The sequence below is a fragment of the Ranitomeya imitator genome, chromosome 9 (genome assembly GCF_032444005.1).
Source record: "Ranitomeya imitator isolate aRanImi1 chromosome 9, aRanImi1.pri, whole genome shotgun sequence".
Taxonomy (NCBI): domain Eukaryota; kingdom Metazoa; phylum Chordata; class Amphibia; order Anura; family Dendrobatidae; genus Ranitomeya; species Ranitomeya imitator.
In genome coordinates, this window is record NC_091290.1 from 45279547 (window position 1) to 45305356 (window position 25810).

Consider the following 25810-nt stretch of genomic DNA (forward strand, 5'->3'; position numbering starts at 1 on the left):
GCCCAGGGTGATCCCCAGAATGCCGACGAGCTGATCGGACTGGTTGAGAGATACCAAGGGTTGGAAGGCTCCTTCGGGAGGCAGCCCATGCCGTACTGGGGGTCCCAGAGGGCAGCTGAGTCCCAAAAAGGGGTGGTGCGTCCAAGGTCACAAAGGGCGGGGGAGGTGGTGCCCAAGGTCCCCACGGGTGATGTTATTTGTTGGAGGTGCCACAAGCCAGGACATATAGCTGCCCGTTGTTCCCAAGCCACTGAGCAGATGGACTGCAGCATGGGACGCCGTTGTTCATACTATGCGTATCCAGTCTGTAGTGTGAACTCTCCATCCAACGAGGGACCTCAAGCGTGTCCCGTAAAGGTGAACGGTCGAGCAGTAACGGCACTGTTAGACTCGGGGAGCCTAGTGACCCTGGTGAGGGCCACTTTTCCTCTTCATCTGCTCCCAGGAAAGAAGGTCGGAGTGCGGTGCATACATGATGATGCAAAGGACTACCCTATGGCCAGGGTGGACATTGAAACGGCATGTGGCACTGAATCCCACATAGTCGGCGTAGTTCAGGACTTGTTGCACCCTATAATTATTGGCCGGGATTTCTGTTTGTTTTGGGATTTGTGGGGAAAGAGTTCTGAGCTCCCTGGCAGGGAACCAGTGAACCCTGGAACGGTGTCGCCACACCCAGAGGCAGACAGCTTTCCTTTTTGTGTTCTGGTTGGGGATGAGGAGGAAGTATCCCCTACATCTGACATTCTGGAGTTAGAGGTTACCGGTGAAAATTTTGGGACTGCCCAACATAGGGACCCCACTCTGAGGGAAGCCTTTAATAATGTTACAGTTATTGACGGGGTGGTACAGGAGCCGGGGGCAGACAAAAGATTTCCCCATTTTCTGTTGAGGGGGGAATTGTTGTACCGGGTCACGAAAATAAGGGAGGAGTTGGTAGAGCAGTTGATAGTGCCGGGTCCGTATAGACGGAAAGTGTTGGACATGGCCCATTCACACATCTTGGGTGGACACCTAGGGGTGGAAAAAACGCAGGAACGGGTTGTGCAGAGGTTCTATTGGCCTGGGTGTCACCGGGAAATAGTGAACTATTGCAGGTCCTGTCCTACATGTCAGCTAACTGCTCCTACTCCTCATTTCCGGAACCCCCTTGTGCCACTGCCCATTATTGAGGTACCGTTCGAGAGAATTGCCATGGACTTGGTCGGTCCCTTAGTTAAATCAGCTCGGGGCCATCAGTATATATTAGTCATCCTGGACTATGCCACACGCTATCCTGAGGCAATTCCCTTGAGGAATTCTTCCTCAAAGAGCATAGCCCGCGAGTTGGTCCATGTCTTTTCCCGGACAGGTCTGCCAAAGGAGATCCTGACTGACCAGGGTACACCTTTCATGAGCAAGGTGATGAGGGAGTTATGCAAAGCCCTGAAGATCTCCCAGTTGAGGACCTCGGTGTACCATCCCCAGTCAGATGGTCTTGTTGAGAGGTTTAACAAGACTCTAAAGAGCATGCTGAGAAAAGCTATAGAGAAAGACGGTAGAGACTGGGATTGTCTCTTACCCTATCTGATGTTTTCCATTCGTGAAGTTCCACAGGCCTCCACAGGGTTCTCACCGTTTGAGCTTCTATATGGCCGACATCCACGAGGACTCCTGGATATAGCCAAGGAAACCTGGGAAGCCGAAGTCACGCCCCACAGAAGCGTCATTGAGCATGTGGCCCTGATGCAGCAGAGGATTGCAAAGGTGATGCCTATCGTGAAAGAACACCTTCTCCAAGCACAAGAAGCTCAAGCCAGGGTCTACAACCGGTCTGCAAGAGTGAGGCAGTTCAATTCGGGAGACCGAGTTCTGGTGTTAGTTCCAACGGTGGAAAGCAAGTTCTTGGCCAAATGGCAAGGGCCATATGAGGTTGTCGAGAAACTTGGTGAGGTAAATTATAAAATTCACCAACCAGGAAGACGGAAACCATTCCAAGTTTACCATGTCAACCTCATCAAGCCATGGCAAGATAGAGAGCCGACAGTTACTCCGTCATTGTTAAGCAACCCAGAAGGTGAGGTTGGAGCGGTTACTATAGCAGAGACGCTATCGAAAACCCAGAAGCAGCAGTGCCGGGAGTTACTCCAGAAAAACAGGGACCTGTTTTCAGAATTGCCAGGATACACGAAGGTCATAGAGCACGAGGTCCTAACAGAGCCCCATGTGCGGGTGAATGTGAAACCTTATCGTATTCCTGAGGCTCGTCGAGAAGTTATCTCCAAGGAAGTGGAGCGTATGTTGAGGCTTGGAGTCATTGAGGAATCCAAGAGCGGTTGGTCAAGCCCAATTGTCCTGGTCCCAAAACCTGATGGAGAGTGGAGGTTTTGCAACGACTATCGGAAGTTGAATGAGGTCTCCAAGTTCGACGCTTATCCCATGCCCCGTATTGATGAGCTCATCGAAAGGCTTGGGCACGCCAGATATATATCCACCTTGGATCTGACAAAGGGGTATTGGCAGATTCCCATGGCGCAGGAAGCCAAGGAGAAGACAGCCTTTTCGACACCTGATGGATGCTTCCAGTATGCCCGGATGCCGTTTGGCCTACAGGGAGCTCCGGCGACCTTCCAGAGGGCTATGGATAGAGTTCTTGCACCCCATAAGGCCTACGCTGCTGCGTACCTAGATGATATCGTCATCTTTAGCCCGGACTGGGAGAGTCATCTGGAGAAAGTCCAAGCAGTGTTGGATGCTATAAGAGAGGCCGGATTTACTATAAACCCAAAGAAGTGTGCCTTGGGTAAAGAAGAAGCTAAGTACCTTGGATACATAGTGGGTCACGGAGAAATAAAACCCCAAATCAGTAAAGTGGAGGCGATTCAAACGTGGCCAAAACCAGTTTCCAAGAAGCAAGTTAAAGCCTTCCTGGGAATCGTGGGATATTACAGGAGGTTCATCCCAAACTTCGCCACGATGGCTGCGCCTCTGACTGACCTGCTAAAAGGGACAAAACCAGTAATGGTTAAATGGTCCGAAGAAACAGAGTCAGCCTTCCAAGAAATGAAAAACGCTTTGTGTAAGCAACCCGTTCTGATGGCCCCAAACTTCAAGAAAGAGTTTATTCTTCAGACAGATGCCTCAGATGTTGGGGTGGGAGCAGTCCTTTCCCAAGAACTACATGGGGAGGAGCATCCTGTTCTCTATCTGAGTAGGAAGCTGTCCTCATCTGAAAAGAACTACTCAGTCGTTGAGAAGGAGTGCTTGGCCATAAAATGGGCAGTGGACACATTACGGTACTATCTGCTGGGACGTAAATTTAGACTGATATCCGACCATGCCCCACTTAGGTGGATGAGGGAAACGAAGGGTAGAAATGCTAGGGTCACCCGTTGGTTCTTATCCCTGCAGGACTTCAGTTTCCATGTGGAACATCGGGCCGGAAAGCTGCACGGTAATGCGGATGCCCTATCAAGAATCCCTTGTTTAGTGGGAGAAAGTGCCAAGCCCCACGGCTTTAGGCAGAGGGGGGAGGTATGTAGCATGGCTAAAGGGTGTGTAGTCGATGGGAGGTATGTGCCACATAAGTGCCTTGTTGCTGTAATGTAGCCCGGAATATTGCGTTGTTTTATATAACCATATGTTTGTGTTTCAGGACCTGTGGTGATGTCAGACCACATGGCTAATCATGTGATAGATTACTGGGTGTGGTTAGTCCTATATAAGACTGGCTAATCCTTTACACAGGAGATATGTGTGGAGGTGAAACCCTCCTGAGTGTGTTCGGCTTCAGGACTGAGCCGGATGAACTGGACACTTGTTTTCCTTTGCCTGAACCAAAGGCTATTTTGCTTTCTGTTGTTTTGCCACATGGTTTATGGAGCAATAAACCCAGTGAACTTTAAAGGAACACGTCTCCTGAGTGTCAGCCGTCGCAGCTGAGTGAGTGAAATCGCTACACTATAGTATGAAATCCTGTTTTTCTTGTCTGTGGAATTGCCTTTGTACTGTTTGTTGTGAAACTGCCGCCCACGAAACTGTTTTCTTTTCTTTTCTTTTCTTTCTTTCCTGTTTTGTCTCTTTGTTTAAACATGCAAAACTTGTATAACCACTAAACCTACTGAAACAACTATATAAAGAAGGGATAGCACCGTGAAGGCAGGCGTGCTTCAGAGACTTCCCAGTGATACACTATACAAGACGTGTCTTGTGTATTATTTCTGGTGATTCCCCACTTCCAAAGGCTGCTCCGACTGAGTGTGATCCCGACATTTCCTGGCGCCCGAACAGGGACCCGAGGTCTGTGTATTCCTTCAAGAACACCGGCAGAATACGAACGAAAAGAGAATCTGGGATAATGGACGGCAGATGAACAAAAACCTGGCCAGGTAAGAGACACTGTTAGATCTCTTATATCTGCCCTGCACTGTCCGTAAGATTTTCTGTGTCGTGTTCTTTAGCGGGTAGTTCTAGTAGAGGAGGATACCTATAGCTCGGGTTCTTGAACTATTTAGGAATTGATCACCTCACGGAGTACGGCATTGAATGAGAGTGAATGTGAATAGAAGGTGTGTGGAAGTTGGGAATAGCCCTATAAGCCGCCCAGGGGGTTGAAACAGAAGAAGTGACTGTCCCACTGGGCAACGTGGTTGCGTCCTTTCGGGGAGACCTCCGCGCCTATGTTCAATCTCTGATCCTGTCTTTGACAAAAACCTGGTGACGGATAAGTGTATGATAGTATGAGCCCAGGACAGATAAATTAGCCTGGGACAAGAATACGTTGTATGTGATAGTATAAGCCCAGGACAGATAAATTAGCCTGGGACAAGATACGTTGTATGTTCTTTTTCTTTTTCTGTCTGGTTGCATTTGTGTTGTTTGCTATAGGTGTAGGAATCAGGATTTTCTTACATCAACACAGTTTAAACATCCTAGCTCCTTAGGAAGAAGGTAACGAGGTATTCTCATACCCAAACGCCACCTAGGGCAAGAAAAAGACATCCTAGCTCCTTAGGAAGAAGGTAACGAGGTATTCTCATACCCAAACGCCACCTAGGGCAAGAAAGCTCAGGATAAGAAAATGGGGAATAAGCAAACAAAGTCGGAACCAGAAGAATTAGATATCTATACTATCATAAAGGAGAGAAGTGGTGAAGATGCCACTAAGGGGCTGAAAAAGATTTTTCGTAAGTTTGGAGTTACTAGGGCAGAAGCTTTTAGTAGAAAACTATGGGAAGGAATTCAGGAAAGGAAAAAAGGCATAATCAGAGACAAGAAATGGATAGATCAGATCCAAGCATTGATTGATGTCTCTAGGGTAGCAGAAAATGAGGGATGGACATATAATCAACAGAGTAAAAAGTGGTGTATTAGACCCACAGGCTGTGGAGAAAAACAAAATGTGGAATCTAAAAATACCCCACCCCCATACCTTAACCCACATGCCCCATCTTTTCTCCAAACACCACCTCAAAGTTTAGCCGGACCAGGAGGATGGGTATGTCCGCACTGTGGACAACAAAATCCAGACTGGAGAAATGATTGCCTAGCCTGTGGTACACCTAGACATGGCGCTGTACTTGCCCCTGTTAGGGTAGTACCAAGACCCTTTAGGGAACCTGGTGCTGACGGAGTAATGGGAACTAGATATCACCAAACTCGACAATATTTCCCTTGGTCCCCCGCTGAAGGCATGTCTCTCTTGCATAACGCACCAGATCCCACCCAGTGTCCAGTTAGATTTGCACAATATATACAGCAAATTATGCAGACTCACGCTGGAGTTTGGGCAGATGGAGAAGAATTATGTAGAATGAAAATGACTCCTGGACTCTTCCAGGAGCTATTAGCAAATCTACAGGTACATAGGCCCCAAGCAGGAGATGGTGCCTTACAAACGATAGAATCAGGTACACAATTTGTAGATCACTTAATGGTTTTCATGAGGGAGAGACAGAGGCAGAGAGGAACAACGGGAGTGGTGGCTCAGAAATCTGGACAATCAGTAGACGAATATTATCTAAGTGTAGAAAATAATTTCAGAGATGAAGGCATGGATCTAACCGCCCCAGGAATGATGAGGTTAGTTACAAAAACCTTTATAGATGGATTGTCTCCAAAAGTGAAGGAAAAGCTTAAGGCCGCAACCCCTGATTGGAGACCCTTGGAAGACCCACACCTGGCTAGACAGAAAGCTGTAGGGATAGAAATGGACTTAAGAGAAAATTCTAAGCCAGTAAGAATTGCACAGGCTAATACTGGCTCTGCTAATCAAAAGTTTACTTGTCATTACTGTAAGAAGCCAGGACATTTCCAAAGGGAATGTAGGAAGAGAAAAGCAGATATAGATTCAGGAACCTTTGTACCCAAAAATAGGATAAATAACCCAGTGTCTGATCAAACAGACAGCTCAGAATGACTGAAAGTTATGCAGGTCTCTCTTCCTTCTAGAAGACCAATAATACAAGTTGAAGTTGAGGGTAAAAATGTACCTTTTCTGATAGATACGGGAGCAACATCCTCCATTTTAAATCAGGACTTTTTACCATATCCTGACAATATATCCTCAAAGGTTACATATGCAGAAGGGTATGATGGTAAAATTCAGGCGTTGCCCTTTACAAAACCTTTAAATGTGAGCTTTGGCCCTAAAACTTTTGTATCCAAATTTTTATTTGCTAAAGGTGCACCTACCTGCTTGTTGGGTACTGATGTCTTAAGTAAAATGCATGCAAACATCCATTTTAGAGAAGATGGCACAGTTATGCTGACCATCCCTGAAGATGCAGAAACTCTGGAACCATATGTTAGAATACAGGCAATGGAGGATTTTCCCGAAATTTACACTCAACAAGCAAAAATTGACTTGTCTCGGGTTCCTGACAGCCTATGGGCAAAAGGAGACACTGATGTAGGATTTTTGTCAGTAGCTCCTATACTGTTAGAAACTGCCCCGGGAACCATGTTACCTCAGCTTAGGCAATACCCCATCAGCGCCCAGCAAGAACAGGCGATTTCTCAACAAATTCAGGATTATGTGTTACAAGGTGTTTTGGTAGAAATCAGGTCACCCGCCAATACACCCTTATATCCTGTTAAAAAGAAAGTGTCCTCCAAAGAAACTATGGTGAAATATCGCATGGTGCACGACTTACGGGAAATCAATAAGGTTTTGGCACCGGTCACCCCTGTGGTACCGAATCCTCATACCTTACTGTCTCAAATTCCCAGCACTGCTGCATATTTTACGGTAATTGACTTATCAAACGCATTTTTTTCTGTGCCACTACATAAGAACTGTTGTCATTTGTTTGCCTTTACATTCAAGGGTAAACAATTAGCATGGACAAGATTGCCACAAGGTATGGTACACTCACCAACTTTGTACTCTGAAGCAATGCAGACCGTGCTAAAAAATTTCATCCCAGAACCAGGAGTAGTCATTCTACAGTATGTAGATGACTTACTTATTTGTTGCCCTGATGAGCAGACGGCAGTTACCTCAACTGTTAATTTCTTAGCGCAAGAAGGCTGTAAAGTAAATAGACAGAAACTCCAGGCTTGTCAACAAACAGTCGTGTTTTTAGGTCACTGCATATCACAGGGCATCAGACACCTCACACCTCAACGTACGGAAGCCATACGTAACATGCTTGAACCCAGGAATCACAAACAGCTGCGTGCTTTCCTAGGTATTGTTTCACACTGTAGACAGTGGATCATACATGCAAGTCAACTCATGCAGCCTTTATATGACTGTATTGCCAACACACCATATTCACTCAGTGAAGAGGCTAAACAGTCATTTTCCTCTTTGAAAACAGCACTGGTATCAGCTCCGGCTTTGGGACTCCCAGACTACACTAAACCTTTTCAATTGATGGCAGCTGAGATATCCTCACATGCTACAGGGGTGCTCACACAAAAACATGGAAACAAACAGAGACCTGTGGCATACATATCAGCTCATCTGGACCCTGTAGCTAGAGCCGCACCTTCTTGTGTAAGAGTAGTAGCCGCAATTTCACTGTTATTAGATAAAGCTTCTGAGATTGTTCTTGATCACCCACTTCTAGTTCAGACCACTCATGATGTACATGGCATTCTTAACCAGGTCCAACCTAAACATATTTCAATGGCCAGACACCTCCGTCTCCAATGTTCCCTACTACTGCCGCCCAACATTTCCTTTGCCAGGATTCAGACTCTTAATCTCGCGTCTTTGCTCCCTTTAGAGTCTGAGGGGGGTACCATACCTGAGGAAACTGCAACTGCACTCTCCAACTCCTTTGACCCATCAAAGTCAATGCATGATTGTGTACAATTAATGGAACAAGAGACTCAGGGCTTATGTAATGTACGTGACAAGCCACTCTGTAATGCTACATTTGAACTTTTCATAGATGGCAGTAGATATGCAGATATGAATGGACAATTTCATACAGGTTATGCGGTAGTAACTCAGCATGAAGTGCTGAAAGCAGAACCTCTCCCTGCTAATCAGTCTGCACAAGAAGCAGAACTTACGGCATTAGTTGAAGCTCTAAAAATAGCCAAAGATCAGACAGCAAACATATACACTGATTCTAGATATGCACATGGCATTATTTTCGATTTTGGCGTAATATGGAGAGCCAGAGGTTATATGACTGCTTCAGGCCAACCTGTTAAACATGCCTCCCTCATTAGACAGATTCTGGAGGCAGCACAAGAAACTAAAGAAATAGCGGTGATAAAGGTAGCTGCACATGTGAGACTCGACACCGAGGAAGCCAGGGGTAACGATAAAGCCGATAAGGCAGCAAAACAGGCAGCACGAAAACCCTTACATCATGCCCACACACTAGATAGCTCTGAAGATGATGAGGAAAGATTGAAGGAAGCTCAGAAACAGGTAGACGACGAAGAACGAGGGCAGTGGCAGAAAAAAGGGGCAGAAGATCAGCAAGGATTATGGAAAAAAGGAACTTTGTTGTGTTTACCCAGAGCCTGGTACCCCGCAGTGGCAAGTGACCTCCACCTACCCACGCATGTGTCGGCAAATGGTATGACGCTCAAGGTAAAAGAAAGGTGGTTGGCTCCAGGCTTTGGTAATTTTGCTCGGAACATGTGTGCTGCATGCGCTATATGCCTGGCACACAATCCAGGTCAGGCCATTAAAACCCCAACCAAGCATCATGTAAGACCACTGTATCCCTTTCAAAGACTCCAGATCGACTACATCCAACTTCCTAGGTACAATGGATACGAATATGTGCTTGTGTGTGTGGACATGTTCTCAGGGTGGCCAGAGGCTTACCCAGTTCGTAAAGCCTCAGCAAAAACTACTGCCATTAAAATAGCACATGAACTGATACCCCGTTACGGCATGCCTGAGGTGATCGAGTCAGATAGGGGTACCCATTTTACTGGGGAAATATTCCAGAATGTTATGAAAATGTTGGGAGTAGAAAACCAGTTTCACACTCCATATCATCCACAGAGTTCAGGTAAAGTGGAAAGATTAAATGGGACAATAAAATTAAAAATCCAGAAGGCCATGGCAGAAACAGGAAAGCCTTGGACCAAGTGTCTACCACTTGCCCTGTATTCCATCCGAAACACCCCAAGGGGGAAGGCTAAGCTGTCACCACATGAGATTCTTTTTGGTAGAGCAGCAAATTTGGGTTGTTATTTTCCACAACAACTGATGTTGAATACTGAGACTTTAACTGCTTATGTACAAGAATTACAAAAACGTTTAACTAAAGTGCATTCGCAAGTTTTTGCTTCCCTTCCAGATCCAGAAAATCTCAAAGGAGGCCACAAGTTGGAACCTGGTGATCAAGTCTACGTGAAAAGACACACCAGAAAGACTCTGGAACTGAGATTTGACGGACCTTTCCAAGTCCTGTTAACAACTCCAACAGCAGTCAAGCTTGAAGGAAAGGCATCATGGATACATGCAAGCCATTGCAAAAAAGCAGTATAAGACTCATGATATTGATGTTAATAATGTTAACCTCAACGGAGGCATGGGAAAGACTGAATTCTCTAGCCCCTTTGAACAATAGATTCGTACAACATCATAGAAAATTAGTGCATGACTTGTTAAATAATACGCAACCCCTGGCAGATTGTTGGATCTGTACCCATTCACCAGTATCAGCCACAAGTATACCTTTTCTAGCAGTTCCCGTGTCAGCTGAAGAAATATTCGCTTGGCCTAATTGTTCAGACAACCTGGCCAACAACCAACCTGGCAATACTAGACTATGGAATACTACAATCGCCATACCAATTGTGGGATGGGTAGAATTTCCTTGGTGGCAGGGCAATCTTACAGGAAAAATAGACAACTTACAATATTTAGCATTCAAGGGAGGAAAATGGGTACCTAGGAATAAGACTGGATTAACTGATTTAGGACAGGTCCCCACTGAAAATCTACAGCTCAGTTTCAGTACAACCACCCCTTCCTCTGATGCTTTCAAACCTACAGTATTGGAAAGATATATACATAATAGAAAATGGGAACATTCTGAGTTGTTCCCCCAAGGTGATGCAGACAGTTGTACAAGTAAGCCGGGGAACCTGGTTTGTAATGAATCCAATGAGTATGTCAACGGAATGCATGTATGTGGGAATCCCACAGCCGGGTACTGTAGCCCCTTGGGACAAAAACCCTCTTGGTGTATGCTTCAGAATGTATCTAGTTTTGTGGATTTGGCTCACAGATTGGTATTGCAGCACTCAGCTTTGTGGGATCTGCCTGAGGGTACATTTTGGATATGCGGAGAAGGAGCATATAAATGGCTTCCCGTAGGTATAAAGGGTACTTGTACATTAGGACGCCTAACCCCGGCTACTTTCATAATTTCAAATAAACAAGTGAATATGCAAGCCGTGCCCAAGCACACACTGTATAAAAGAGCTGCAGATAACTCACCACGTCCCTCGGGGAGGCCGCATATAGTACAAATGGGAATTCCCAACAAAATTGCTAGTTTCATTTTTATTTATCCTATGTTAACACAAATGTGGGATAAATTAGTTAGAGCCACGGATTATCTAGATGATCAGATTTGGGATATATTGGACATATTAAATACTAGTATAGCTGTACAGAATCAGCTTATAATAGTCACTAACCAACATACCCTGGTATTGGATTACCTAACTGCCTCACAAGGGGGTATGTGTCAAATCATCGGACCCACCTGCTGTCATTATATAGACCCGAATAGTACTATGAGTATGAGATTTAAATTAAAAGACGTACAACGACTCAGGGATCAGTATGACAAAGACAATGACCAAAATAAGGATAGCTGGTGGTCAGATACCTTTTCTTTTCTTAACCCGGCCAATTGGTTCAGAGGGATCGGTGGGTGGGTTACCGGGATTATGCAAAGCCTAATACATACAGTTATGGTTATTGTAATTATATATGTATTATTCAAGGTTGTACTCAAGGGTATCTCAGTATGCACAAATAAATTTTGTGTAATGGATGCGAGAATATAAAGTTTTTTTTTTGTAATATCACAAAAAGAATGACTAAAATGATCGACAAGGTTTTGAATGGAATATGTCAAAGGGGGGATTGTGAAGAGCAGAACAAAAATGATTACCTCAATGAACAAAAAAAAAAAAAAAAAGAATTTGTGATAAATATTGACCTGTCCATTCAAGGACATTTTAGCTATAGTATGAAATCCTGTTTTTCTTGTCTGTGGAATTGCCTTTGTACTGTTTGTTGTGAAACTGCCGCCCACAAAACTGTTTTCTTTTCTTTTCTTCCTTTCCTGTTTTGTCTCTTTGTTTAAACATGCAAAACTTGTATAACCACTAAACCTACTGAAACAACTATATAAAGAAGGGATAGCACTTTGAAGGCGGGCGTGCTTCAGAGACTTCCCAGTGATACACTATACAAGACGTGTCTTGTGTATTATTTCTGGTGATTCCCCACTTCCAAAGGCTGCTCCGACTGAGTGTGATCCCGACACTTATGTCCACCATATTAAGTGACTAGCCCTGAGTGAAGAGTCGAGTGACCAGTCTCGAGTGAAGAGTCGAGTGAAGAGTCGAGTGACGAGACCCAAGTGAAGAATCGAGTGACCAGACCCAAGTGAAAAATCGAGTGACCAGACCCAAGTGAAGAATCGAGTGACCAGAAGCTGGGTAGCTGGAAGCCGAGACGAGAGACCAGACTTAAGAGATTCGGGCAGAGTGAGGAGAGCCAGTGCTGAGAGAGACGACCAGGCCGTTGAAGAAGGACGCTCATGTTAGCTGTTACACCCGGTATAGGAGTACAGTACAAAGGGGACCAGGTCCGTGCTTCAGGGGCCGAAGACAGCCAGAGTGATGGGTGTGCAAAGTCACTCATTGATAATGGACTTGCGGCCTGATGATGTGGGATCATAGGCCTCCATTAGAGTCTGTATGACTGCTCGTATTGCCTAGAGAGTGACAGAGAGGCTGCGGTAACGGGCCTAATAGTCACAGTGACGCACCTCAGGTTAAGGTATTAGGACCAAGACATCCCTGACCATAATATTTGTTGATTTGCAATAATAAAACATTAGTGTGTGATTGTGTTGATATTCTGAATAGCGGAATGGCTGTATTCTATGGTACAATAACTTGCGGTCCTCCCACCTGTTATTTATTCTCTATATTGTGCCATAGGCATCAATTATACTGGTGTTAATCAAATCAATACTTGTTGGTTAAGGACCACTGTGTCCTCATCCTCCGCGCTGTTGTATTGGGTGCCTGTTTACATTTGTCCAGAAATACGTTTGCTATAACAATGAAGATTGAAGGATTCGTTCTCGTTTTGCTCTAAGTAACTGTGTAATTTGCTCAATGATCAGGCTGGATTCTCGGCCTCGTTATCATGTTTCCTGCAGACTCAGCATCGGATGTTTGCTTTGTGTGGTTTCAGCATCATATGACTTCTCCTTCTAACATTCAAGGACACAATGGAGGTCAGTCAGCACCTCATATAGGGACATTCATTCTCTCCTTGTGCATTGGGATTTCTAATACTGTCAGGATCAATAATCACAGGATCAGTCTGGGGAATTAATGCCCACATGTGGCATCTGGATGGTACAGTGGTGATAGAAGGGCTGCGAGACTTCATAACCTTGTCAGAACATTAATAGAAGGACAACTGGTAATAATGGATAAGTATAATATGTATTATATACACGTGCCATAGATATGTAATATTTTACTTGGTGTAAATATCACTGTTCTCCTGAATCTGGCACTGTGTTTCTGGCGGGGGTATCCTGATCCTATTCCTTACCTCTCTTCCTTGTATGTAAATCTAGTCTTGATAGCCAAGGGGGCGTGATCCTCATGAAGACTCTCACATTGAGGAAATTAGACCCACGCCCCTTTGACTCCCAAGTCTAGATTTACATACCAGAAAGAGAGGGGGCGATATCTCAGGAACGCAACGGCGCTGAGCAAAAGAAAAACAACGTCAGATTGAGGGAAGCAGCGACATTCATATCAGGTCCTGGTTGCGGCCGCACCATGATGACCGGCCGCCCACTTACATGCTTGTGTACATTCTTTGGCCATTTTGCTGATTTTGTAGTCGGGTCTTCGCTAGGTCAATAGGAAAGACGCAAGTGACGCCAATTAGTCCTGCGATTCCTCCATTTATTAGCTTGGCAGGCAAACTGCAAACAGAAGAAATATGAAGAAATATGAAGTATTAGTGATTGCACCTTTGTATTACACTCCTGACAGCACTGACTATCCACGTCATATTCCAGATATTCTCAGCACGCGGTGATACTAGCTTTAGCAGATTGAAGCATTTCTATAGATGGAGACCCAAAGATCTGGAAGGGAGCGGAGAAACATTCCCTGATATTTCCTAAAACTCTTCCCATCTGACACCAGATCCCGAATCCTGATTTCTATGGTTGTCAGTATTATGTGAGAACGGTGTTAAGAAGACACTGTGCAGAGCGCGCAGACGACACAGACCGTGATAATGAGCAGCGGCTCCTCCATGCTGCACATAGTCTTTGTTGACAATCTGCAGTGCTTATGCCATGACTAGAGCATATGTGACCACTGCAGCCAATCACTGGGCTCAGCAGCTGTCTACATGGGCATCGCTGCTGGTGGCTGCAGCAAAATGTACTGTACGCTGGAGTAGTAATGTCAGAGCTGACGGTGCCGGAGTAGGGAACGATGGGTGCAGCTGTAACGGGTTTTATTATTTTTAACTACAGTAAGCCAATGGCATTAACATTTGTAAAGCTAGAAAACCCCTCTAGGCTGGCCATACACCTTCCATAGTGGATGTGTTCTCAATAAGTGGAGGATAATAAGCTGCTGAGAATAAATGATTGAGCATGTAGAAATTCAACATGCCTGATCCTTTTTTCCTTGACACCTGTGAATTACCTACTACTGTATATTAAATTAGATAAACAGCTGGTCCAGCCCAAGATATGGGTTTAGTCAGTATTAAGCTCCAGTAAGATGATCGTATAAATCAGACTGAGATCGGAACGCAATGCACGGACTGGCCGGCGGCTCTCCTGACCCGAGCATGACAGCTGCATAGAAATACATGAACCTGTCACACTCTGGTAGGGAGAGCCGCCAGCCAGTCCGTGCACTACGTTCCAAACTTGGTCCATTTTATACGGCCGCCTGACTGCGCCCTTAGTCTAATGTGTCTGGCCGCCTAACGGGGGGGTTCTGAAGCTTAAAAGTTATCTTGTATTCGAAGAATATGGGATACTTTTCCGATTGCTGGGGAAATGACTGCCGTGGCCCCCGCCATCCCTGAGTACAGGGGCTCTGAAGAGATCTCTGGCTGAATGGAGAAGAAATTGATCATGTGCACGCCATTCTAATAGAAGGGGCAAAGATCAGAAGAGCGCGGTGCTCGGCAATCTCCACCGCTCCCATTAAAGATGAATGGAGTGGTAGTATGCATGATCGACTTCTTCCCCATTCAGCCGGGGATGTCTTCAGAGCCCTGGTTCTCAGGATGGATGGGGACAACGGCAGTCGGATCCCCAGCTATCGGAAACTTATCCCCTAACCTGTGGATAGGGGATAACTTTTTTAAACTTGAGAACACTCCTTAAGGCTATGTGCACACGTTGAGGATTTTGCTGCAGATCCGCAGCAGCTTTCCATGTCGTTTACAGTACAATGTAAACCTATGGAAAACACAATCCGCCGTGCCCATGCTGCGGGAAAAAAACGCGTGGAAACGCTGCGGGTTACATTCCGCAGCATGTCAATTCTTTGTGCGGATTCCGCAGCGGTTTACACCTGTTCCTCAATAGGAATCCGCAGTTGTAAAACCGCAGGTGGTAATTCCGCAGTAAATCCGCAGGTAAAACGCAGTGCCTTTTACCTGCGGATGTATGAAATCCACTGCGGAAAAATCCGTAGAGCTAAAAAATACGTGTGCACATACCCTTAAGGATAAGTCCTCGCAGGACAGATACACCGTAGGTCTACGTGCAAAATATGGATATGATTTCAATGCTTGGGTCCTACGATAAGCTTTTTGGTGACTTTTAGATGTTGCAGATTTTCCGCACCCATTAGGTAAAATAGATGCATTTTTTCAAAAATAAGCAGAGTAAAAAAAAAAATCACCAAAAACTGATTGTGGCAACATAGCCTAAGAAATGTCATCCACACACTGCAGATAAGATCCATCAATGGCTGATGATTTACAGCTTTGCAAGTCAGAGGGTGGAATCTGCACCAAATCAATTTGCAGTATTTCCACATTGAAATTTACCGCTTTTTTCACACTGCTGCTTTGCTGTGAATTATCTGCTGTGGAAAGATCCTACTAGTTGCACTGATAGGGACATATGCACAAACCATAAAGTTTTCCTTTACAGGTCATCGACCATTTCTGATTGTAGCATTAGGAGTCAGGACTCTGAACTATGGACCTTAAGATATTATCAAAGAAAGGTGAATACCATTAATCCAGATTACAGTGTAGGAAAATTATCCAAAGCTGTTCAGGAGTTGCTAAACTGAAAAGAGTCAGGCTGGGGTTCTATATAGTCCTTTATATTGCAGTACAATATATTGGACTGTTCATTCTGAGATCCTGCTCCTGGCACCAGCCCAGGTATGAGAATAAATAATTATTCTATTGAGAATGCCCATTTCATGTAAGCACTGAGCGCACCACACAAGAAGTTCCCCGGCACGGACACAGCAACACTTCCATCATCAGACTGCGCTCATTACAAGTCTGCACTAAGGCTACGTTCTCATGATGAGTTTTTGGCGAATTTTTGACGTTGCAGATTTTCTGCACCCATTAGTAAAATAGATTACTTCTATTTATTTGAAAATAACCAGAGTAAAAAACTCACCAAAAACTCATCGTGGGAACCTTATAATACATCATCCATCAAAACCACATTATGCAATCTGATTAGAACATTCAATTGCTTCTTTTTTGGTTACCTGATTTGTTTATCAGCCATTTAATAGGAACCTATCCCAGATAAAAGCTCAGGGTCCGTCCTGTGTCGGCAATGGCTATGGTCTCTCAGGTCTGTCAGCACCTATAAAAGACAAAAGACAAGCTGTTCATTCATATAAACCGAAGATAATCTCACTATTTTCAGTGAGCTAACCTGAAGACTTTACTCAAGAGCTGGAAAATCCCTCCTTTCACATCATATATAGAATACTTAACCCATTCTGCTCTGAAAAATAGTCGTTGCAAACTACCAGTAATGACTGTGCACGGGGCTGCCTGCAGAATTAGGCCATGTTCACACCGAGTTTTTTTAAGGTTTTCAAAAATGGGAAGTTTTCCAAGCAGAAGCCAGTTTAGAAAACTCTGCTTTTTTTCGGAGACCCTTTGTTTAGTTTTTCAAGCAGAAGCCGCTTTAGGAAACTCTGCTTTTTGGGGGGAGCCTTTGGAGGAGTTTTCCAAGCAGAAGCCGCGTTAGAAAACTCTGCTTCTTTGAGGGAACTTTTTTTATAGGAGTTTTTCAAGCAGAGGCTGCTTTGGGAAACTCTGCTTTTTAGGGGAGCTTTTGGAGGAGTTTTTCAAGCAGAAGCTGCTGTAGGAAAATTAGTTTTTTTGGGAGAGCTTTTGGAGGAGTTTTGAAGCAGAAGCTGCTTTTGGAAACACAGCTTTTCAAGCAGAAGCCACTTTAGTAAACTCTGCTAATAATATTATCACACCTACTAGATATGACTAGAAAATGATTATGAATTAACACTGAGGTGGGGAGACCAAATATAAATGGATTTAGAGTGATGGATGGGGTATAGCAAATACTATATACAGAGCTCCTGTGTATAATGTCACTGGTGATCACTGTATTAGGGCAGTCCCACACGTCCAGATAATTCCGGTACCGGAAAAATCGTGTCTGTGTGCCCGTGCATTTCTGTGGCACATCAGTGTGGCACACGTGCAGCACACGTGTGCCGCCCGTGTGCCCACTGGGTACCACACGCACCGTGCTGGGTACCACACGCACCAGCATCTGGTGCTGAAGCCGCCATTGATATCTTCCCTGCAGCAGCGTTTGCTGTAGAGAAGATATGAATATTCCTTTTTTTTTTAAGTTTCTCGTGTTTAAAATAAAGCTCCACGTGGAGCCGCTCATTTACAGTAATGAATATACGGCTCCACCCCTATGGGAGGTGGAGCCGCATATTCATGACTGTAATCGGCAGCCCCACGTGACCGCTCATACAGTAGAAGGTGCGGCCAGGACAGGAAGCAGCGCCAGCGAGGGAGCGAGCCGGGTGAGTATTTTAAGAACAGCGGGGGGGCGCAAAGGGGTGGGAGGGGGATGGGGACATGGAGCTTTATTTTAAACACGAGAAACTTAAAAAAAAAAGGAATATTCATACCTTCTCTACAGCAAATGCTGCTGCAGAGAAGCTATCAATGGCGGCTTCAGCACCAGTGGGGGGGACAGCGCTTACTGTAGCGCTGTCTCCTGCACGGCACACGGACTGCACACGGACAACGTCCGTGTGCGGTACGTGTTTTACACGGACCCATTGACTTTAATGGGTCCGTGTAATCCGTGCGCTCCCACGAACACTGACATGTCTCCGTGTTTGGCACACAGAGACACGGTCCGCAAAAAATCAATGACTTCTGCACAGATGCATTGATTTTAATGTGTCTACGTGTGTCAGTAGCTCCGGTACGTGAGGAAACTGTCACCTCACGTACCGGAGCCACTGACATGTGAAACCGGCCTTACCTGTACACTGACACTATATACAGAGCTACTGTGTATAATGTCACCGGTGATCACTGTATTACCTGTACACCGAGACTATATACAGAGCTCCTGTGTATGATGTCACTGGTGATCACTGTATTACCTGTACATGGACACTATATACAGAGCTCCTGTGTATAATTTCACCAGTGATCATGTATTACCTGTACACTGACACTATATACAGAGCTCGAGTGTATAATGTCACTAGTGATCACTGCATTACCTGTACACTATACACTATATACAGAGGTCCTGTGGATAATGTCTCTGGTGATTACTGTATTACCTGTACACTAAGACTATTTACAGAGCTGCAGTGTTTGTCACCAGTGATCACTGTATTACCTGTACACTGAGACTATATACAGAGCTACTGTGGATAATGTCACTGGTGATTACTGTATTACCTGTACAATAAGACTACAGAGCTCCTGTGTATAATGCCATGAGTGATCACCATATTACCTGTACACTGACACTATATACGGAGTTCCTGTGTATAATGTAACTGGTGACCACTGTATTACCTGTACATTGACACTATATACAGAGCACCTGTGTATAATGGCATGGGTGATCCCTGTATTAGCTCTACACTATATACAGATCTCCTGTATATAATAGCACCACAGCAATTGTGAAAAAACAGCTCCCGTATTTATTCTGCCATCTGCAACGTTTCGGTCCGTGGACCTAAACGTTGCAGATGGCAGAATAAATACGGGAGCTGTTTTTTCACAATTGCTGTGGTGCTGTCCTTCTCTTCATATGCCTCTGAATTTATCTACTGGGATGGATCCCCTGGTGAGGACGTGCACTCTGCTGTCCATAGAGACGTTGCCATTATAGGGTGCGGTTTTACTATTAATATTTGATAATTCTCCTGTATATAATGTCACTGGTGAGTCAGTGTGTTACCTGTACACTGACACTATACACTGTATACTATGTACAGAGCTCCTGTGCATAATGGCATTTGACGTTATATTAGTAATGTGTTTTTGTAATTAATGATCAGTATTGTAGTGTTCAGTCACTATGGGGTGGTAACATGTGGTCTGGTCATGGTGAGGCGGTATTTTTTCCCTGTATGTGGTAGTATTCGGTCATTATGTAGTGGTAACATGTGGTCCAGCCATAGTGTGACGGTTTTTGTCCCTTGTATGTGGTATTATTGATCATTTTAAAAAGTGTATGTTACTCATTCCCTTAAAGAAAAAAAAAAATACACCTAAAAAGAGTATTGGATATTTTAACAAATGTTTAATAAGATAGAGTAGAGTAGGGCCCAGCCAAAAGAGTCTACCTTGTCATGGTGGCGACTTAAAAAATCTTTTGCCAAATCAAAAGCTGCTGGCTATGTATGTGATCTGGTGATGGGAACTGTTAATGTGTGATTGGTGAGTACGTGGTTCAGAAGTGGAGTTTTTCCAAGAGTGGGCGGGGGGACTGTGGAAAGCTTGAGAGGTAGAGGCGGGGCTGGGGTGGAGCCTGGGCTGAGTCTCAAAGGGGTCCGAAAATGTTGCCAGTATGGGACCCTGAAATTACTGGTGGCAGCCCTGCAGATAGAAAATTCATACATTCCTAGTCCTATTCTGTGCTAAGGAGTGATAAAGTTGCATTTTTGGTTACACAAGTTCAGCTGCAGTATAACAAATCTCACTTGGATTGCTGCAGTGTATGTTGTGAATTCTGTGGTCAAGCTCCCTCCTCTGGTCACAAGTGGTACTTCGGCTGATTCTCTCTATGGGCTTCCGTTGGTGGATGTGAGTGGTACTGCGGCTTCTGAGTTTCCTTCCTCAGGTGATGAGGTTAAGTCGTTAGGTGCTGCTCTATTTAACTCCACCTAGTGCTTTGATCCTGGCCTCCAGTCAATGTTCCAGTATTGGTCTTGCTTTCTCCTGGATCGTTCCTGTGGTCTCTCTGCCCAGCATAAGCTAAGTTCTGCTTGTGTTACTTTTGTTGTTATATTTTTTGTCCAGCTTGCTGTTTTGGTTTTTCTTTGCTTGCTGGAAGCTCTGAGACGCAGAGGGAGCACCTCCGTACCGTTAGTCGGTGCGGAGGGTCTTTTTGCCCCTCTGCGTGGTTGTTTGTAGGTTTTTGTGTTGACCGCAAAGCTCTCTTTCTATCCTCGGTCTATTCAGTGAGTCGGGCCTCACTTTGCTAAATCTATTTCATCTCTGTGTTTGTATTTTCATCTTACTCACAGTCATTATTTGTGGGGGGCTGCCTTTTCCTTTGGGGAATTTCTCTGAGGCAAGGTAGGCTTATTTTTCTGTCTTCAGGGCTAGCTAGTTTCTCAGGCTGTGCCGAGTTGCATAGGGAGCGTTAGGCGCAATCCACGGCTACCTCTAGTGTGGTATGATAGGATTAGGGATTGCGGTCAGCAGAGTTCCCACGTCTCAGAGCTTGTCCTATTTTATTTGTAACTATCAGGTCACTTGTGTGCTCTTAACCACCAGATCCATTGTGGTTCTGAATTACCTAATCATAACAGTACTGGAGGCCCAAAGTACTAATGCATCTCAATAGAGGGAAAAAAGAAGTTCTGAGACCATTTTTTTTTCTTTGCACTGTGTTTTGCCTTTTTTTTTCCCCTAGATATTTGGGTAGTTCAGGACACAGGTGTAGTGATGGACATCAAAGGTCTGTCTTCATGTGTGGATCATCTCACTGCAAGAGTACAAAATATTCAAGACTTTGTGGCTCAGAATTCTAGTTTAGAACCAAGAATTCCTATTCCTGATTTGTTTTCTGGAGATAGAGCTAAATTTCTGAGTTTCAAAAATAATTGCAAACTGTTTCTGGCTTTGAAACCTCGCTCCTCTGGTGACCCAGTTCAACAAGTTAAAATCATTATTTCTTTATTACGTGGCGACCCTCAAGACTGGGCATTTTCCCTTGTGCCAGGAGATCCTGCATTATGTAATATTGATGCGTTTTTCCTGGCGCTCGGATTGCTGTACGATGAGCCTAATTCAGTGGATCAGGCAGAGAAAAAATTGCTGGCTTTGTGTCAGGGTCAGGATGAGATTGAGATTTATTGTCAGAAGTTTAGAAAGTGGTCCGTGCTCACTCAATGGAATGAATGTGCGCTGGCAGCTATGTTCAGAAAGGGTCTCTCTGAAGCCCTTAAGGATGTCATGGTGGGATTTCCTATGCCGGCTGGCCTGAATGAGTCTATGTCTTTGGCCATTCAGATCGGTCGACGCTTGCGTGAGCGTAAATCTGTGCACCATTTGGAGGTATTATCTGAGCATAAACCTGAGCCTATGCAGTGCGATAGGACTTTGACCAGAGCTGAAAGGCAAGAACACAGACGTCGGAATGGGCTGTGTTTTTACTGTGGTGATTCCACTCATGCTATCTCCGATTGTCCTAAGCGCACAAAGCGGTTCGCTAAGTCTGCCACCATTGGTACGGTACAGTCGAAATTTCTTTTGTCCGTTACTTTGATCTGCTCTTTGTCTTCCTATACTGTCATGGCATTTGTGGATTCGGGCGCTGCCCTGAATTTGATGGACTTGGAGTTTGCTAGGCGCTGTGGGTTTGTCTTGGAGCCCTTGCAGTGTCTTATTCCATTGAGAGGAATTGATGCTACGCCTTTGGCCAAGAATAAGCCTCAGTATTGTACCCAGCTGACCATGTGCATGGCTCCTGCGCACCAGGAGGATATTCGCTTTCTGGTGTTGCATAATTTGCATGATGTGGTCGTGTTGGGGTTGCCATGGCTACAAGTCCATAACCCAGTATTAGATTGGAAATCTATGTCTGTTGTTATGATTAGGTAGTTCAGAACCACAATGGACCTTGAAGTTCAGAGCACACAAGTGACCTGACAAAACCCACAAAACATAGGACGAGCTCTGAGACGTGAAAACTCTGCTGACCGCAATCCCTAATCCTATCATACCACACTAAAGGTAGCCGTGGAGCGCTCCTGACCAGACCTAGGCGCCTCGGGCACAGCCTGAGAAACTAGCTAGCCCTGAAGGAAGAAAAATAAGCCTACCTTGCCTCAGAGAAATTCCCCAAAGGAAAAGGCAGCCCCCCACATATAATGACTGTGAGTAAGATGAAAATACAAACACAGAGATGAAATAGATTTAGCAAAGTGAGGCCCGACTTACTGAATAGATCGAGGATAGGAAAGATAGCTTTGCGGTCAACACAAAAACCTACAAACAACCACGCAGAGGGGCAAAAAGACCCTCCGCACCGACTAACAGTACGGAGGTGCTCCCTCTGCGTCTCAGAGCTTCCAGCAAGCAAGAAACCCAAAAAGCAAGCTGGACAGAAAGTATAGCAACAAAATAAACACAAGCAGAACTTAGCTTATGCTGAGCAGACAGGCCACAGGAACGATCCAGGAGGAAGCAAGACCAATACTAGAACATTGACTGGAGGCCAGGAGCAAAGCACTAGGTGGAGTTAAATAGAGCAGCACCTAACGACTTCACCACATCACCTGAGGAAGGAAACTCAGAAGCCGCAGTACCACTTGTGACCACAGGAGGGAGCTCTGCCACAGAATTCACAACAGTACCCCCCCCCTTGAGGAGGGGTCACCGAACCCTCACCAGAGCCCCCAGGCCGACCAGGATGAGCCACATGAAAGGCACGAACAAGATCGGCAGCATGGACATCAGAGGCAAAGACCCAGGAATTATCTTCCTGACCATAAGCCTTCCAATTAACCAGATACTGGAGTTTCCGTCTCGAAACACGAGAATCCAAAATCTTCTTCACAATATACTCCAACTCCCCCTCCACCAAAACCGGGGCAGGAGGATCAACAGATGGAACCATAGGTGCCACGTATCTCCGCAACAATGACCTATGGAATACGTTATGGATGGAAAAATAATCTGGAAGGGTCAAACGAAAAGACACAGGATTAAGAACCTCAGAAATCCTATACGGACCAATGAAACGAGGCTTAAACTTAGGAGAGGAAACCTTCATAGGAATATGACGAGATGACAACCAAACCAAATCCCCAACACGAAGTCGGGGACCCACACAGCGTCTGCGATTAGCGAAACGTTGAGCCTTCTCCTGGGACAAGGTCAAATTGTCCACTACATGAGCCCAAATCTGCTGTAACCTGTCCACCACCATATCCACACCAGGACAGTCCGAAGACTCAGCCTGCCCTGAAGAGAAACGAGGATGGAACCCAGAGTTGCAGAAAAACGGCGAAACCAAGGTAGCCGAGCTGGCCCGATTATTAAGGGCGAACTCAGCCAAAGGCAAGAAGGACACCCAATCATCCTGATCAGCAGAAACAAAGCATCTCAGATATGTTTCCAAGGTCTGATTGGTTCGTTCGGTCTGGCCATTAGTCTGAGGATGGAAAGCCGAGGAAAAAGACAAATCAATGCCCATCCTAGCACAAAAAGCTCGCCAAAACCTCGAAACAAACTGGGAACCTCTGTCAGAAACGATGTTCTCTGGAATGCCATGTAAACGAACCACATGCTGGAAGAACAATGGCACCAAATCAGAGGAGGAAGGTAATTTAGACAAGGGTACCAAATGGATCATCTTAGAGAAGCGATCACAAACCACCCAAATGACCGACATTTTTTGAGAGACGGGGAGATCCGAAATAAAATCCATAGAGATATGTGTCCAAGGCCTCTTCGGGACCGGCAAGGGCAAAAGCAACCCACTGGCACGAGAACAGCAGGGCTTAGCCCGAGCACAAATCCCACAGGACTGCACAAAAGAACGCACATCCCGCGACAGAGACGGCCACCAAAAGGATCTAGCCACTAAATCTCTGGTACCAAAGATTCCAGGATGACCAGCCAACACCGAACAATGAACCTCAGAGATAACTTTATTCGTCCACCTATCAGGGACAAACAGTTTCTCCGCTGGGCAACGATCAGGTTTGTTAGCCTGAAATTTTTGCAGCACCCGCCGCAAATCAGGGGAGATGGCAGACAAAATTACTCCCTCTTTAAGAATACCCGCCAGCTCAGACAAACCCGGAGAATCGGGCACAAAACTCCTAGACAGGGCATCCGCCTTCACATTTTTAGAGCCCGGAAGGTACGAAACCACAAAGTCAAAACGGGAGAAAAACAGCGACCAACGAGCCTGTCTAGGATTCAACCGTTTGGCAGACTCGAGATAAGTCAAGTTCTTGTGATCAGTCAAGACCACCACGCGATGCTTAACTCCTTCAAGCCAATGACGCCACTCCTCGAATGCCCACTTCATGGCCAGCAACTCTCGATTGCCAACATCATAATTTCGCTCAGCAGGCGAAAACTTCCTGGAAAGGAAGGCGCATGGTTTCATCACCGAGCAATCAGTACTTCTCTGCGACAAAACAGCCCCCGCTCCAATTTCAGAAGCATCAACCTCGACCTGGAACGGAAGCGAAACATCTGGTTGACACAACACAGGGGCAGAAGAAAAACGACGCTTTAACTCTTGAAAAGCTTCCACAGCAGCAGAAGACCAATTGACCGCATCAGCACCCTTCTTGGTCAAATCGGTCAATGGTTTAGCAATACTAGAAAAATTACAGATGAAGCGACGATAAAAATTAGCAAAGCCCAGGAACTTTTGCAGACTCTTCAGAGATGTCGGCTGAGTCCAATCATAGATGGCCTGGACCTTAACAGGGTCCATCTCGATAGTAGAAGGGGAAAAAATGAACCCCAAAAATGAAACCTTCTGAACACCAAAGAGACACTTTGATCCCTTCACAAACAAAGAATTAGCACGCAGGACCTGGAACACCATTCTGACCTGCTTCACATGAGACTCCCAATCATCCGAGAAGACCAAAATATCATCCAAGTATACAATCAGGAATTTATCCAGGTACTCTCGGAAGATGTCATGCATAAAGGACTGAAACACCGATGGAGCATTGGCAAGTCCGAAAGGCATAACTAGGTACTCAAAATGGCCATCGGGCGTATTAAATGCAGTTTTCCATTCATCGCCCCGCTTAATACGCACAAGATTATATGCACCACGAAGATCTATCTTGGTGAACCAACTAGCCCCCTTGATCCGAGCAAACAAATCAGATAGCAGCGGCAAGGGGTACTGAAATTTGACCGTGATTTTATTTAGAAGGCGGTAATCTATACAAGGTCTCAGCGAACCATCCTTGTTGGCCACAAAAAAGAACCCCGCTTCCAATGGCGACGATGACGGGCGAATATGACCCTTCTCCAAGGACTCCTTCACGTAACTCTGCATAGCGGCGTGCTCAGGTACAGATAAATTAAACAGTCGACCTTTAGGAAACTTACTACCAGGAATCAAATCGATAGCACAATCACAATCCCTATGCGGAGGTAGGGCATTGGACTTGGGCTCATCAAATACATCCCGGTAATCAGACAAGAACTCTGGGACCTCAGAAGGGGTGGATGACGAAATAGACAGAAATGGGACATCACCATGTACCCCCCGACAACCCCAGCTGGACACAGACATTGATTTCCAATCTAATACTGGGTTATGGACTTGTAGCCATGGCAACCCCAACACGACCACATCATGCAGATTATGCAACACCAGAA

At 45.2% G+C, this 25810-nt stretch overlaps 1 protein-coding gene and 1 long non-coding RNA gene across 2 annotated transcripts in view; one reads left to right on the forward strand and one right to left on the reverse strand.

Moving 5' to 3' along the window:
* The window catches only part of SLC25A22 (solute carrier family 25 member 22), a 96536-nt gene that overhangs the window by 31822 nt on the left and 38904 nt on the right, over positions 1 to 25810 (reverse strand). Inside the window, exons 2-3 of the mRNA XM_069739768.1 lie at positions 16456 to 16556; positions 13536 to 13661 (exon numbers count right to left, since the gene is read on the reverse strand). Coding sequence (XP_069595869.1) covers positions 13536 to 13661; positions 16456 to 16475 — 146 coding nt within the window. The 5' untranslated portion in view covers positions 16476 to 16556. The remainder of the gene's footprint in view (positions 1 to 13535; positions 13662 to 16455; positions 16557 to 25810) is intronic.
* LOC138649403 (uncharacterized) overlaps positions 12919 to 25810 on the forward strand; it is a 32632-nt gene continuing 19740 nt past the window's right edge. The window contains exon 1 of the long non-coding RNA XR_011315305.1: positions 12919 to 12953. This is a non-coding gene — a long non-coding RNA (uncharacterized lncRNA). The remainder of the gene's footprint in view (positions 12954 to 25810) is intronic.